At 44.2% G+C, this 16,179-nt stretch overlaps 1 protein-coding gene across 2 annotated transcripts in view; it reads right to left on the reverse strand.

Moving 5' to 3' along the window:
* Positions 1–3,873: 3,873 nt before the first annotated feature.
* The window catches only part of LOH2 (LAG1 homolog 2), a 57,138-nt gene continuing 44,832 nt past the window's right edge, over positions 3,874–16,179 (reverse strand). Inside the window, exons 6-7 of one of the 2 annotated variants that reach the window (XM_086521619.1) lie at positions 4,568–4,792; positions 3,874–3,985 (exon numbers count right to left, since the gene is read on the reverse strand). In XM_086521619.1, coding sequence (XP_086377745.1) covers positions 4,590–4,792 — 203 coding nt within the window. In that variant the 3' untranslated portion in view covers positions 3,874–3,985; positions 4,568–4,589. The remainder of the gene's footprint in view (positions 3,986–4,567; positions 4,793–16,179) is intronic. The other variant, XM_086521623.1, reaches the window with a different exon arrangement.

The raw sequence follows: 16,179 nt of genomic DNA on the forward strand, positions 1-16,179 counted from the left end.
AGAAGAGTGATGATAAGTGAGGAACTATTTCTTTTTCCTATGGATGATTCTTCTTCCTCTTCTCTACCCTCACTTCCCCCTAGCTCTCTCCACCTTCGAAGGTGTTTGAGGCCTTGGGACTGAGGCTTGGGATAGCTAATGCTTTTAGCAAATTTTATGTTATGCTTGTGATGCATGAAGCTTTCCATCTTCATTGCATCACCTATGTCACAAGGAACATAAAGATTGTATTGTATCAAGTCTCTCTTGATGGGAGAATCTATAATACAAACACCTTTTGGAGGGGAGACCCCGGCTCCAAGTAAATCCGGTCCTCAACTATTGTCGTGGTCTCTAATACGCTCTCTCTTGCAAAAGTATTGTTCATGCCGTTAATTAAGTACTATGTTTATGTTGCTACTATCAATTAAGTTCACCCTCTATGTTCTCAAAGTAATCTCACAAAAAATGCTCTCTATTCTCTTAATTCCGCTATTCTCAAAGTTCATAGGCCATTTCCACTACAGACTCTATAGAGAGGTAGAGCGGCAGTGGTCTATTGAAACACAACAGGTTTTGTTGGAGTCTGTACACACAAAGGTAGAGCGGGTCTGCTCCCTAGAGACACATACAGAGATAACAGACATGGAGTTCTTTGATCTGCTCATGCTAGAGGTTGATGAGTTGGTTCTAGGATGCACAGTTACGTCTATGGGTGAGAGAGACGTAGCCATCCTAGTATTGATGTTGACACATCCATATGCAATGGATAGTCCTAATGATGTAGTACATGTAGATAGCACAAAGGAGACGAGTAATATCCAGGTTTGAGCTGATTTTGTCAGCGTTCGAGTGTCTCATGTACGACCTACTAGTGTTGAGGCCCGACCTAGCAGCTGCAGTGGGAGCATCTACAATAGGGATTGTCAGTTGTACGATGATTGACACTAGCATGATGCATAGTGGAGTTTTGTAAACCATATAGAGTTGTCTACAATAAATATATATATAGTCTAGCGTAGATACGCACTCTCGCTCTCTATCATTATCAATCCTTAAGCTCTTGAGCTTTTGGTTGACTGATTTTCAAACAATTCTAAGAGCTTTTGATGTAGTAAAGACATTGTCCTTGTGTCTCAAAGGATACACCACACCTTCTTAGTAGAGTCATCAATAAAAGTTACAAACTAACTAGCTCCCCCTAAAGACTTGATCGGCGTAGAGAAGACATTTTCCTTGTGTTTTAAAGGATACACCCACACCTTCTTAGTAGAGTCATCAAAAAAAGTTACAAACTAACTAGCTCCCCCTAAAGACTTGACAGTGTTCACACATAGAAAAATTTAAAAAAACTTAGCATAGGTAAGTAGTCAGAACATGCCAATGTTATCATTCCCTTTTGGCTTATAAAGCTTAGTCAGCTATGCCACAACTTAGTCAATGGTAGCTATACACATGATACATACATAGATGATAAGGTACCATATTTCTACCCTCTGAGAATCAAAAGATTTCTCTTTTAAATGACCCAAGAGCCGTTCCCAAAGATGATCATGTAACCCCCGTCATATAGTTGCCATATTGAAATCAAGCTTTTTGCGAGCTTGGAGACATTTCTCAACATAAACTCCATACCACCATGTGAGACCAATCTGATGTCTCCAACACCCACAATGTCAAACTCAAAAGAGTCACTCAGCTTCACTATGCCTTTTTGTGCACATAGAGCTTGGTTCTTTACTTATGCATTAGAAATCTAGTACCAGACTCAATGACCTAATTTTGTACATTAGTGGTATCTTCTGTAACAAGAGCATTTGCTCTAATGTCTGAAGTAAAAACCAAAGCATCTAAAGGACCACTTATCTTAGGCATATTTGAAGTCGTAGTAGATTCGACCATGTTGATTTCTTCTAACTTTGATTTGCCCTTACCATCACTGTCATTTTTCTTCTTGCCTTTTGACGTCTTTTATGTCTCTACAAAAGCCTACAATCCTTCTTCATGTGCCCTTGTTTGTGGAAATGGTAACACTCAACATTACGTGTAGATCCTTTAGACTTGCTACGAAAGTCTTATTCTTGTCACAATCCTGATTACGACCCCTCTGTCTATGTGAAATAGCAACATAAGCATAACCTTGCTTACTAGGCTCCATAGATTTCTTATGAATTTTTTTACTGAGCAAACTAACGGTTACGTCATTATAGATCAATTTTACCTCAGACCCAAAGTTGTAAGGCTCGATTAGGGCGGATAATAATTAGTGGTATTCATAATTGATACATTAAGTTAACGTGCTAATTTAAAAATGACGTAAGCAAGCAACGCGAAATAACCACAAAGTAAATAGATTGATTGATAAAATAATTTATATAGTGCTTCGTTTATAGATGAAATAGTATATGCAAATGATGGAAGTGGCAGATGCTAGTGCATCCACTAGATGGGTGTGCATTAGGAGACATGTGGCTGCTTCAAGTGGTATGCAATTGTGGTGCTAGGTGTAGGCATGTTTCCCAATAGAGTGTGAGTAGCACCCTAAGGGGTTGTTCACATAGGCATAGGATGAAAGTAGGTTTACCCTAACAAGAGTTACGTATGGTCGTGCAAAAATTGTCTCGTGAAAAAGATGGATAGCATAACAAGAAGATAGAATGCACCTCTTTATCGAATCAAGTTCATGTGATGTCAATTGGCTTAAGAGTGCATTGAAGTGTTCAAAAACTGTCACCTTCATTCATGCAAAACTCAAATAGCTTCTTTATAATGTAAATCTTATTACTTGTGCTTTTGCTTTCGTAACTATTCCATAATTTTTTACTAAGGCTTTAGAAGTAGCTTCACCAACAATAGTGAAGTGCACTGAGTTTGCAAAATGTAAACGAATAGCGGACTTAGCTTCGGCATCAAGCATTTTTAATTGTGCATCCGTGTAGCCAACGCGCCCTTGATGCTCAAAGAGTGACTCTAATTGACCTTTTTGGATTAAGACATCTTGAATCTGTTCTTTCTGTATGGAAAAGTTTGTGTTATTGAACTTCTTAATGTTAGAAATGTCTTTCTCAAAAGAACAATCATAACTACAAGAGCTAAACACTGTAGTAAGAAGGGCAAGAAATTATGGTGAGAATCTTGGAGAAATTTTGGCAAAATGTAGTCTAGCAAGAGCAAAAATTTCAAACAAAAACTATGAATGCTCTCAAAGTACAAATAGCGGACTATCTTCCAGACCCTACCTCAAAAACAATTGGGTAATTGCCAAAACAAACCAAAAGCCGTGCACTTCATCGAGATGAGCGACAAAAATTTTCCATGCATGCAAGGTATGTCTCAAACAATGGAATGAAGGATTGCAATCAACCCCCAGGGTATTTGTGGCCTCGACAATTTATTGATGCTTTTACCTTCTTGCTTGGATTATGTCAAAAATGCAATTTCCATGCATTATGCCAAATGTTCCCTTCCAAAAGTAGTATGGGACGAATTTTGCTCCGAGCTCCATTCATACATCAGTATACATCAAATTTTCACTGAAGAAAAAGGTCTTAGGGTATTGGAGTATAAGCAACAAATACAAACAATTAGAAAGGAGAGGAAAGTGAGGATTTCTAATCAGGCTATCAAAACTTTATGGGGTAGGCTGTGTTATTCTAAACATCATTCTGAAATTCACAGGGAAGACCTCAACAGGTGCTTTATGACCATGATCGTCTCCTTCAAACACGATGATGTCGGTGTTGAGCCCTGCTGCCCTTGCACAGAGACTTGATGTTTTCCACGCAGACACTCTTTCCTTTTTCTTCGAAAAATCCCAAGAATGAAGTTAGCATCTTAACCATCAAATGAGACCGACATATCAATGCAATCATCCAAATGCGGAGGAAGAGCTACCACAATAAGCGACTGCGCGTGCAAATAATAAAGCAGCCACTTTTTTGCTACAGATAAAAAATGTATTGTACGGCAAAACGTTGTTGTAAGTGTTACTCCTCTTCTTCAGAATCTGGATAAGACAAACAAACGAGTGTAAAATTCTGAAAGCAAGCCTGCTGCATAAACCATCTATTGATATATTTAAACTGTTCTAATGAGACATTATAACGTTCAACTCAGTTGATAAGACATAAGGGATGTGACCAATACCGAACAAAATACTTCTTTTTTATAGTAAATCTAATTTGATTAATTTACCAGTTGGAAACCTCAAAGCGAGGAAAACCCACCAAAAAGATCAGATATAAAGGGAGGAACACAGAAAGTGTTCTGCAATCTATGCTCCACACACACACACACACACACATTCTTTTCTGGGCAAAAATTTCCACTGATTACAATGATCTACAAGACATGGCCACCCAAAATGGGTGAAGCCACAACAAAAAGCTAGAAACCTCAAAATGCTCAAGTGAAATGTCCCCCAAATGGAAACAAGCAGGAAGAGATTGGAGGACCTGAGTACAAAACTATGAGTAGGGTAAAGCTAAATAACTGCAGCCACAACAAAAAGCCTACTGAAGTTGATTGTGTGCATCATAAACAGCCCAAAGAGCATTAAATTGCACCGAAGCAAGAAAGTTTGTCATACGTGGTAAATCTTATTGGTGGATTCAGTTGGCCAAAAATCCAGAAGAGTCTTCCATAACGAAGATGAGGGAAACAACATTGCAACCTTTGTGTAACCTCACAAAAGAAACCGTGATCATGAGAACGTCATAACATATGAGGTATTGTCTCAGCACGTTGGTGGCAATAGCAACATAAGGAAGAAGCAACGTGCCGACGTGCCAGAAAGAACCAGTAAGGAGCATACCTGTGAGATATTGCCAAAAGAAAACCCTCTATTTGAGAGCAATTTGCAATTCCAAGCCTTTTGTAGAACACTTTTCCACACAAAAGAAATCGTGATTATGAGAACGTCATAACATATTAGGTATTGTCTCAGCAAGTTGGCGGCAATAGCAACATAAGGAAGAAGCAACGTGCCGACGTGCCAGAAAGAAGCAGTAAGGAGCTACCTGTGAGATATTGCCAAAAGAAAACCCTCTATTTGAGAGCAATTTGCAATTCCAAGCCTTTCGTATAAGACTTTTCCACCACCAAAGAGGTTAGTGCAAATTTCACGCTCAATTACCGTGCTTGGAAATCCAACTCTCCATATTGGTCGATGATGCAAGCCCCAAATACCATTTTTGAACAACCGTAGAAAAACAAATAACCATAGCATCCGCAACAATGATGTTACAAACTGCTGACGTGTCAAGCCACTAAAGACCCAACAGGTTGGGGTTTCCCAGACCCAACCCTAGCCAACCTGCAAATCCTGACCAAGGGGCCTAAACTTTAAGATAAGAAGTAGCATAAGAAGTTTTACCAACTTGCAAGTCTTGCCGAGTGGCCCAAATTTTAAAAGGGTTATTACCAACTTATGGGACTCCGTCTAATAGGGGCCAAAGTCTAGGGCTATAAATACATTAAATAAAGCAAGACCTACACACACAAATTCCCTTGCATAAAAGCTGATGACGTGCCAACTGTACGGACGTTCCACGTTTTGTGATGATTGGTGGCGTGGCAGCTGTACGGATTTTTGCAAATCATGCTGATGGATTTTGGCTGTAGCTTTTAGACCAGATGCTTTTGGGTTTAATGCTTTTCATGTAAACCAATTTTAGAGGTCCAAGGGCCTCTAAATATGTGCCCAAGTTCATTCTCACACAGGCAGGCTCCCGCACGGAGATGCAAAGGACGGAGTACCGGCGTTGTACTGAGTTGAAGTAATATAAAGAAATACCGAAAGAAGCGATGGGCTTTGGGGCCAATGCTCTCTCTAATTCCGCCACTCCGTGTCTTGTGTGCAGTGTTTCTCTTTCAATTCCGTTGTTATTTGAAGTCTGTTTTTTCCGTTGGCAAGTGGTGCCTTCCCGCTACATTGGTATCAGAGCTTCAGTCGTGTGCTTTTTTGAAAGTATACCGGTCCTCCCAAAGAGGAGATAGAGCAAGATGGCGCTTCTAGATTTCACAAGAAATTTTTCTCACTTTTTGGAGGAAAAAGATCCTATGAAAGCTTTCCAGCTTTTGCAACAGTTTGACACCATCTATGCCGTGGGGAGTTACTCGAAAGAATCAAAGATTTCTCGAGCCACCATTTTTCTCAAAGGCAATGCCATGCAGTAGTGGATGTCCTTCGCTACCAAGCCGCACACTCCAAGGACTTGGGACGCTTTAAAGAAAAATTTTGCCCAAAGTTACATCCTACTTGACATCTTTCTTTGCGCACAGCTTCTGGCAAAGTGGGATATCCTCAAATGCTTGCCACGAAAACCCTACTTGAAATTTCTCAATATCTCTCACCAAGTGTCTCTTCTCAAACTGATAACCTTGGAAGCCCAATGTAATTGCTATATTTTAGAGCTACCATCACCGCTACTGGAACATTGACTGACTAAGCCAATCTCGACCATTCAAGAGCTTATGGACCATGCAGCAGTCGGCTACAACCTTATGGAAGGAATCCAATCCTAATTTTGGTGCACGTTTCAGGATAGAAAGTTAGTCATCTTTCGAACTCGGCTAACATCGAGAATGCTTTTTGAGTTACACTTTTTGAACTTTTGTTTGAGAATTTGTTTGAATATATTGCTTGGAATTTTTTTGAAATGGATTGTATCTGTTTTAAATCTGTCTTGGTGCCGATTGAATTGTTTGACTTTGATTTTAAAACTTATTTCGATGGTTGGTGATTTACTACCAGGTGGAGTAGTGGAAATGTTGTTTGATAATGTCTGAACCTCAGAATGACGCAGATGAGATTTGTGGGGAGCATTTTGTCGTATGCTTGAAAAATACGAAACAACGCAGTCAAGATGTCTTGGAAGTGTTTCTTTGTACACTAGAAAACCTTTGAACAACGTAGATGGGATGTCTGGGGAGCGTTCAGTTGTATGCTTCAAACCTCCAAGCGATGCAAGTTGCGATCTGGGGAGTGTTTGGTTGTATTAGTCCTCTGAGCTCATGGCCCGGACCTTTTTAAGTTATTTGCAAGGGAAGTGACGAGGTAGTCGTTGAATAGCTTCATACTGCAGACCGTCCGTCTCGAGGGAGTGCTTAGCGCCGTTGTTCGTTGTGTCTTGAAGACATGCATATGTGAGCATTTGTGATGTTAGCATTTTCTTTAAGAAATCCCGCTGCTCGAGAAATCTTGGATTCTTCTGTATAGTTCCCCAAAGCATAGATGTTGTCGAATTGTTGTAGGAATTGCAATACTTTCTTACGATCTTTCATCCGGAAAAAGTGAAAAATTTGATTGTCGTGCCGCCATCTTTGAAATCTTTGGGTTGGTTAGGCGGATATGGATAATAAGGGTATGCATATGGGCTCCAACCATTGTAGCTTGGTGGCGGTGGTGGTTGAGGTGGGGGCAATGGCGGTGGCAAAGGCGGTTGCACTGGATCAGGGTCAAATGGATGCACCATATTTCTGCCGGTTGGAAGCTCTTGTACTTTCTGGTGCCGGAGGAGGAGGTACCACTTGGGGCATCAAAGGGGGTAACATGTAGTTCAAAAATTGTTGAAAACTTTGCAGCAAAACATAGATGTTGTCGAATTGTTGTAGGAACTGCAATGCTTTCTTGCAATCTTTCACCCCGGAAAAATGAAAAATTTGACTGTTGTGCCGCCATCTTTGAAATCTTTGGGTTGGTTAGGCGGGTATGGATAATAAGGGTATGCATATGGGCTCCAACCATTGTAGCTTGGTGGCGGTGGTGGTGGAGGTGGGGGCAATGGCGGTGGCAAAGGCAGTTGTACTGAATCAGGGTCAAATGGCTGCACCATATTCCTGCCGGTTGGAAGCTCTCGTACTTTCTAGTGCCGGAGGAGGAGGTACCACCTGTGGCATCAGAGGGGGTAACATGTAGTTCAAAAATTGTTGAAAACTTTGCAACATCGAAAGATTCTGCTAAGGATGCTGTGAAAGGATGTCGGGAAGCTCGTTGAGCAGAAACTGCAAATGTTTTGTTGAATCCAAGAATTCTATGTGGTGGGTTCTTTATGGCTTATGCCCTGTAAGACAGAGCGATGAAGACGGGAGCACGCCCGATACGCGATGAAGTAAGGGTGGGAGTGGCTAATAAGTACGAGGTCGGGGCCCGGAGATACTTCAAGTAAATATTCCAATGGCTCTGTCTGCTCTTTTGTAGGACCGGTGTGCTTTCAGAAAAACACACGCCTGATGCTCTGATACCACTGTCACAAGACGGACACCACGTGCCAATAGAAAAGAACAGACTGAACAGACTTTTAGCACTTCAGTAACAACTGAACTGAAAGAGAGAGACGACACGCGATACGAAGTGGCGGAATTCCACCCCAGACAGTATTGGCCCCAAACCTTGGCGCCCCTTTCGGTATTTCTTTATATTGCATCAACACAATACAAGCCGGAACTCCATGCTCTGCACCTTCTCCAAGAAGCATGCCAGAGAATGAGCCCTTAGCACATATTTAAAGGCCTTAGGCCCCAAAAGCAGTTTACAGTGAAAACCCTTCAAACTCAAAAGCATCTGGTCCAAAAGCAATGCCAAAAAGCTGCCAATGTAAATCACGGATTTCTGTGCAACTGCCACATCAGCAGTCAACGCAAAACACGAAAATCAATACAGCCCGCCACATCAACACTGTCGGCGTAATTTTCGGAAATCTGTCACGTCATCAGTTTGCGTAAGTCTTTTGTGTGTGTGAGAGAGTCCAGCTTTATTTGAATCCTTTATGTCACTTGGGGCCTCATCGGACGGAGTCCCCATAAGTTGGTAGGACTTCTTCGTCTGTGTTACTTGTTCTTCTTAGGGTTTAGGCCCCTCCGCCGGCATTTGTAAGTTGGCCCCATTCTTCAGGGCTTTGACACGTCAGCAGGTTGTGACAACAGTCCTCTTTCATGCCAGTAGTAAGTACTCCGACTCACATTAGCCCCAGCCCCCCCCCCCCCCCCCCCCCCCCCCTCTCTCTCTCTCTCTCTCTCTCTCTCTCTCTCTCATCCGCCCCTCATCTGACACTCAAAGGGGAGTGACTCCCACAGGCCGAGGCAAGCCGAGCAAGACGACGACCACCAGTTAGTGGCTACAGGGGTGCGAGCCTCCACCATCGACAGATTGAGGAGATCCGGGCCCGAGAGCGCTATGCCATTGAGGAGCAAGTCGCTCAGATGAGGGCCGACCCTGCAGCTTTCATCCGGGCAGCCCTGGGCACCAGACCTGCTCATGTACCACATATTACACCCCTCCATTAGTACAGGATGGAGCTAGATAGCTTGATGCACTCTCATGATTGTACTACCCTGAGCACATAGACATGCATATACCCTTAAAGATGGAGCTCCATCCCTCCTCGGATATCCCCTGGATATATCACCATCACCATCTTCAGCACATCACTACTTATTTTCGGTTCAGTTCAGTTTTGTATCAGTTTTATTTCCTTTGTCTTTCCGATAGACGGATGACATACACATCATGTATATTTGATTTGTCTCATAGGCCGATTTCGGCCTGACATAGACGTAAAATATCTTTCTTTCTTTCTTCTCTCTCTCTCTCTCTCTCTCTCTCTCTCTCTCTCTCTCTCTCTCTCTCTCTCTCTCTCTCTCTCTCTCTCTCTCTCTCTCTCTCTCTCTCTCTCTCTCTCTCTCTCTCTCTCTCTCTCTCTCTCTCTCTCTCTCTCTCTCTCTCTCTCTCTCTCTCTCTCTCTCTCTCTCTCTCTCTCTCTCTCTCTCTCTCTCTCTCTCTCTCTCTCTCTCTCTCTCTCTCTCTCTCTCTCTCTCTCTCTCTCTCTCTATATATATATATATATATATATATATATATATATATATATATATATATATATATATATATATATATATATATATATATATATCATCCCTCTGCAAAAAATTTGAAGAAAATTACATTCTACATCTTGAAGCAGTTAGAGGTGTTTCATAAAAGAATTGACACCATGGCTATGTCTCAACAGAGCATACTTGTTGAAGTGGGTTGTGTCATTGGCCTTCTGCAAGTTGTGTTTGACCTTCTTCACCACAAGCTGTAGATGTGTTTTCATTTTGCCTTGTTGCTAAAATATGTGGCAAGTGGCTTTCCTTGTGATGATGATGACAATAATCAAATCACAATTCTTGCATTCCTCATGGCCATGATGCAAGTTCTCCGCTTATCCACTAGAGAAGGTATCAATGTGGTCCTTGATATGTCAAACCACGCTCACTACATTGGTGGGATAAGTATGGGGAGTGGTGTCTAGAGGATGTGGATTTCTTCAGGTTCTTCTTTTGGTTGACGTGTCCTGTTTTTTATCAAGTGTAACAGACTTGGACACTCCAAGTCAAGAATCAACCGCGACAGCACCAACTAACCACTTCAAAACAGTTCACAGTTCACAATAGATTTGCACCGGCCCAGCGGAGTTCCGTGCCTAGAGATATTGGCCCCAAAGACTGGCGCCCCTTTCGGTATTTCTTTTTGTATTAATCTGAGTTAAAAGTACAAGAGTGGTTGGGTCTCACTCTCAGACTCTGCGTCCAGATGCTCTGAGAAGTGAGAAACCAACTTCACTTATAAAGAGTTACAAGGGTTGCCAAAAGCAGAGCCCCAAAAGCTTGCAATGACTGATGCGCAGACTGCAGGAGATGGGGGTGCCCACAGTGTTGATTTGGGGGATTATGGCTTTATACAGATCAGTGATGGGACATGTACGCACCCCAGAGGGGATATCTGACTTAGTTCACTCCACTATCGGGGTGAAACAGGGTTGCCCATTGTCTCCTACTCTATTTGGTATGTATGTTGATGAGGTGTCTGATTACATTGACAGAGAGGGTGATAGAGGTGCCCAGCTGGCAGGGACGTGGATCCCATTGTTGTTATATGCTGATGATATTGTCTTGATCTCTGACTCGCCAGAGGGTATGCAGCGACAGTTGGATGCATTACACAGTTTTGCAGAGGATAGTGGATTGTCTGTAAACCTTGGTAAAACCAAGGTCATGGTGTTTAACACCACACCGCAGTGGATCAGGAGATCGGCACCGACCTTCACGTATGGTCAAGAGATTGTGGAGTATACAGATGCATACACTTACCTTGGGATAGTCTTCACTGGGCCGAGGTTTTCTTTGGGGAGAGCAGCAGAGACTAGACTGACCAGAGCTTATGCGGCCTTGGGAGGCTTGGAGAGGATGTGTTCGCAGGTTCAGTTCCAGGAACCTCGGACAAAGTTATGGCTCTTTGATACTTTAGTAGCCTCAGCTATGATGTATGGGGTACAGGTATGGGGACCTTCTGTAGGCCAGGATGGTTGGAGACGTATGGAGAGGCCCTTGGTATCTATGATCTCCCGATTGATTAGAGCCAAGGCCTTCGTACCTCATGCGATCATTCGAGCAGAGCTAGCTGCCCCCCCCATGGAGATTGAGGCGCTTACCAGATCAGTGTCCTTTGTGCACAGCCTATGGGATACTACTAGAGACAGATATGCTAGACTGGCCCTTGAGTCTTCCAGACAGTTAGCTCTACAGGGGGACACTTCATGCTGGTATGCACAGATGACTTCATGGTTTCAGACGCATGGCTTCACCATGGACAGGTTGCCCCCTTTCCAATATTCTCTTCAGGCACCCTCGCTGTCTCTTACACGGGTGGAGATCACTAGACTCATTCGTCAGGACCTGATCCAGCTCGACACCAAGAGGACATGGATAGAGCCGCCTCAGGAGTTGAGCACGAAGATGGCTTTCTATAGAGAGCATCTTCTCCACCTCACAGGAGATGGGTTTGTGATTCAACCCAGCTACATGGACACACATATGTCTCATGGTTTGCGTTGTGCCATTGGTCAAATACGCACATCCTCACATCAGCTCGAGATTGAGACTGGTAGATTCAGAGGGATACCAGCAGACAGCAGGATATGCCGATTATGCCAGAGAGAGCCAGAGACAGAGTTGCACTACATATGTCATTGCACAGTGTTCTATGAGATACGGGGACGTTTCCACTGCTTATTCAGAGAGGGTTTTGGTCCTCTATCTAGGGTCATGAGTTATGAGGATCAGAGATGTCTTGGACTATATCTACTTGAGTTACACAGGTATAGAGACACTTTACTGGGGAGAGCTAGAGAGAGGCAGTCCCAGAGACACATTACAGATTTCTTTTCACTAGATATGGGACAGCCAGAGGAGCAGCCACCACTGCAAAGCTCGTCCCACACTCATTCGACCACTACTGGCACTCTCATCGACCGAGCATTGGAGCTACAGAGATACAGACGACCGCGACTGAGGAGAGGAGCTACACAGCATCGACGGAGACTACAACAGAAGATTCGAGCCATACTCTCTCGACATCCAGAGTGCAGATGAGGATGGATCCTCACCATTTCTTCCATCTTTGTTTCACACACTGTTACATCCAGTTTACCGGGTACCTATTGTATCAACTGCTACACCCACGTAGTTTTAGATTGTAGTAGTAGTAGTAGTATTTTGTTCCACTTCTAGTTCTTTTCTAGTTCTTTTGTACCCAGACATGGTATTAGATTCACTATTTTGTAACTGATTGGTCTCATAGGTCATTTTGGCCTTTTGAAGACGTTAATATAACATTTCATTCTCTCTCTCTCTCTCTCTCTCTCTCTCTCTCTCTCTCTCTCTCTCTCTCTCTCTCTCTCTCTCTCTCTCTCTCTCTCTCTCTCTCTCTCTCTCTCTCTCTCTCTCTCTCTCTCTCTCTCTCTCTCTCTCTCTCTCTCTCTCTCTCTCTCTCTCTCTCTCTCTCTCTCTCTCTCTCTCTCTCTCTCTCTCTCTCTCTCTCTCTCTCTCTCTCTCTTCTCTCTCTCTCTCTCTCTCTCTCTCTTCTCTCTCTTCTCTCTCTCTCCTCTCTCTCTCTCTCTCTCTCTCTCTCTTTTGGAAAAAGTCAGGGCTGTATATTACTGAGTACAATATAATCCCCAGTGAATGCCAAAATAGCCTATCACGTGGGGTGTACAAGCTGAATGTAAGGAGGAGAGCCACTATAGTGACAACTCGACTAAAACAATCTCATGGTGGTCGGTGTGACGAGTGGAGGAGAAACCACCGAGGAGGGGCATAATGCCACGTAACTTGTCCACCTGTAAGTGTGAAGAAGAGTGGGGATCGTGCCCAATGCCGAAGAAAGGAAAATCGGCGAGCCTCGGCTGCTCGAGATGCACCTGAGGAAGAATCCCACTGCCAAATCAGGGTGTGAATGATGTCCAGCCAAATGGCAGTGAGGGTATCCTGAAGGAGCTATGGAGCCGCACTGAGAATGTGGAGACAACGAGCTCTCCAAGCATTCCATAGTGTAATACTAGTGATGACTGAAAAAACCTCATCACGTGTCTGAGAATCCCCCTGCCAAGCAATCTGTGGTAGCATAGCCAAAGTCCCTCGCCGATAACCAGCCGAGGTAAGCATAAAGGCTGGATCTATGTCTGAGCCCTCATAAAAAAGATGGGGGCTGGGCATCGGCATCAACCATGAGACAGATCCCCAAGTAAGAAATCCATGCTGAACACCTGCTCTGCTAAGTAGAAAGCAAACTGCAAGCCACACTACATGGGAAGCTGAGCATGACCAAAGACAGTGTGCAGGTGACTCAAGGAGTCACAAAGGACAACGAGTACATAACGGATCATGACCCATAGTAGCTAGCCAAGTCCCAACTGGAAGTCCCGCATGCGCAATCATCCACATGAAAAAAGAAATACGACGAGCCGCATGTAAATCCCAGATGGCGGACCAAAACTGCTGCAGATAGGCATGAGAGAGACCTGAATGTAACCAGAAACGCATACACGTGGGCTGCTCAGGCTGTTGTCTCATCAATGCTAACCGTCCAATCCTGACAGTGTACTCAAAGAAGGATACAGGTGCACAGGTGGGGTCAGAGTGAGGCCAATGCCACTCTCCTGGGTCCCAATAAAGCTGAGATAGGGCACGACCCTCCCACACCCAAAGCCTCCAAAGTGTAGCATCAGCGGAAGCGAAACGAGGGTAAACACAACGACGCTTCCCGCGGGAGCCAACTACTCTGATGGCCTGCCATTGAGCTCCGGGAAGGACAGGGTGGGAAAGGTGGCATCATATGTCAATCTAGCATGAATCCCCTTAGACTGGTCAGTATCAACTGTGAACAGCATGGTGTCTAAACGAACTAATAAGAGAGTGCTCTGAGCAAAGAGGCCTTCCCAGCCACAATGGGGAGGCATCTGAACCGTGCCTCTCATGACTGCATCCCATTGTGAAGGAACGGCGGAATCAATCTCAAGCAGTCTGTCTGTCACCCCGCGACCAATGTCATAATGTTCTGCCACAAAATCAGCATCTAGCATCCGTGTCTCATGAAACAACCGCATAGAGACAACAGGGCCAGCGTCCCAGGCAACCCAATCAATGTGAGTCCTCTCTCCAAGCTGACGGGGTGGATCTACCGAAGAATCAAGAACTGCAACATTCCAAATGAGAGGCTGGCGCTCAATCTCCTCACGACATGAGGGAGGTGAGCATATGATAGCCCGTCGCATGGAAACCCAAATCTGAAGGAGTGATCGGATGAAGGGGGAGAGGGAGGTGGTGGACAAGGGGGCATCAGTAAAGAGAAAACGATACCCTGTTTACCAAGTATGACCATCTCTAGTGTCGAGTCGTGGAGTCACTACGCAAAGAGCGGCCTGAAGAAGCATCTTCCAAGGTTCTTGTCCGGGAAAAAGACCCCGAACAAAAAGCTTGGTAAGAAGGGCGCGGCTCTGTAACTCTGGATTAATAATGCCAAGGTCTCCCTCTGACCTAGGACGAATAATCGTGGACCAGCAAACTCGAGCACGGGTATCAATAGTCCTGTCTGTGCCACTCCATAAAAAGTTCTGCACTAGGCGGCGGAGCGGAGCCATCACACCAGAATGTAACATCCAACAAGAAGCCGTATACCATACTGTAGCCAGAATGACCTGGTTGGCGACCAATGCACAGCCAGCCAACGACAAATGACGTGAAGACCAATGGCATAGCTTCCTGCGAATAGACTGTAGTACGGGTGCAAACTGCTGCTATGAGGTAACATCTAATCCAACCTAAAAGCCCAGATATCTCCATGTTTGACCCGGTCGCAGCCATATGAAACCATCAGCTACCCCCCAAGTAGGTATGTCATCACTACCAGCCAGTAACCCATAGGATTTATGCCAGTTAATGCGTGCACCACTGGCAATGCAAAAAACCTCTAGGGTCTCCCACATGGCATCAAGAGCAGCTAGCAAATAGCGTAACATGAGCATAGTATCATCAGCAAACTCCTGATCGATAAGGTCTGGAGCTGTAGGTACCGGCATGGTCAAGCCACAAAATGCATGACTCTGAGCACGAAGAAAGTCGGACATAGTCTCTCCTACAAACAAATACAGATATGCTGCTAGAGGACATCCCTGACGGACAGATCGAGAAAGCTCAAAACTGCGACTGACACAACCACCAATAGTAATAGCACTGCTGGCAATCCTGAAGAGAGCGGAAATGCCTGAGATCCATCTCGAAGGGAAACCCATCCTGGCTAATGTTCCTTCAAGAAAGTCTCACTCAACACGATCGTATGCTTTCTCGAAGTCAAGGATGAAAAAAGCGAGAGGCTAAGAAGATGATCTGGCCCACTCCACTGCCTCATAAAAAGTGAAGATATTATCCAAGATGCATCGATCCATGACAAAGCCTGTCTGAGAAGTATGAATAATATCTAGTAAGAACGGCCGCAAGCGATGGCTGATCATAAATGCTAATATCTTATAGACCGAAGGGAGCAGGGTAATAGGTCTCCACTGTCGGAGCTGAGTGGTGTCACCCCCCTTCGGAATAAGAGATTGAGACCTGAACAAAGATCCGGATGCATATATCCTGATGCAAAGATGTCCTGACAACCGCGAAGCAGTGGTATATGCAATACATCCCAATATGTCAAAAAGAAAGCTATAGTGAGGCCATCCTCTCCTGGACAGGAGGATGGATCAAGACTCTCTATGGCAGCATGGAGCTCTGCAAGTGTGAAGGGTACCAACAAGATCTCTGTCATAGTGTCTGTACAACGGTGTCGCATGTGATGCGAGATCTGCTCACGTGCATGTAAAACCTCAGTAGTGCATA

This window comes from Adiantum capillus-veneris, chromosome 1 (genome assembly GCF_014529385.1).
Source record: "Adiantum capillus-veneris isolate H3 chromosome 1, ASM1452938v2, whole genome shotgun sequence".
In the NCBI taxonomy this organism is placed as follows: domain Eukaryota; kingdom Viridiplantae; phylum Streptophyta; class Polypodiopsida; order Polypodiales; family Pteridaceae; genus Adiantum; species Adiantum capillus-veneris.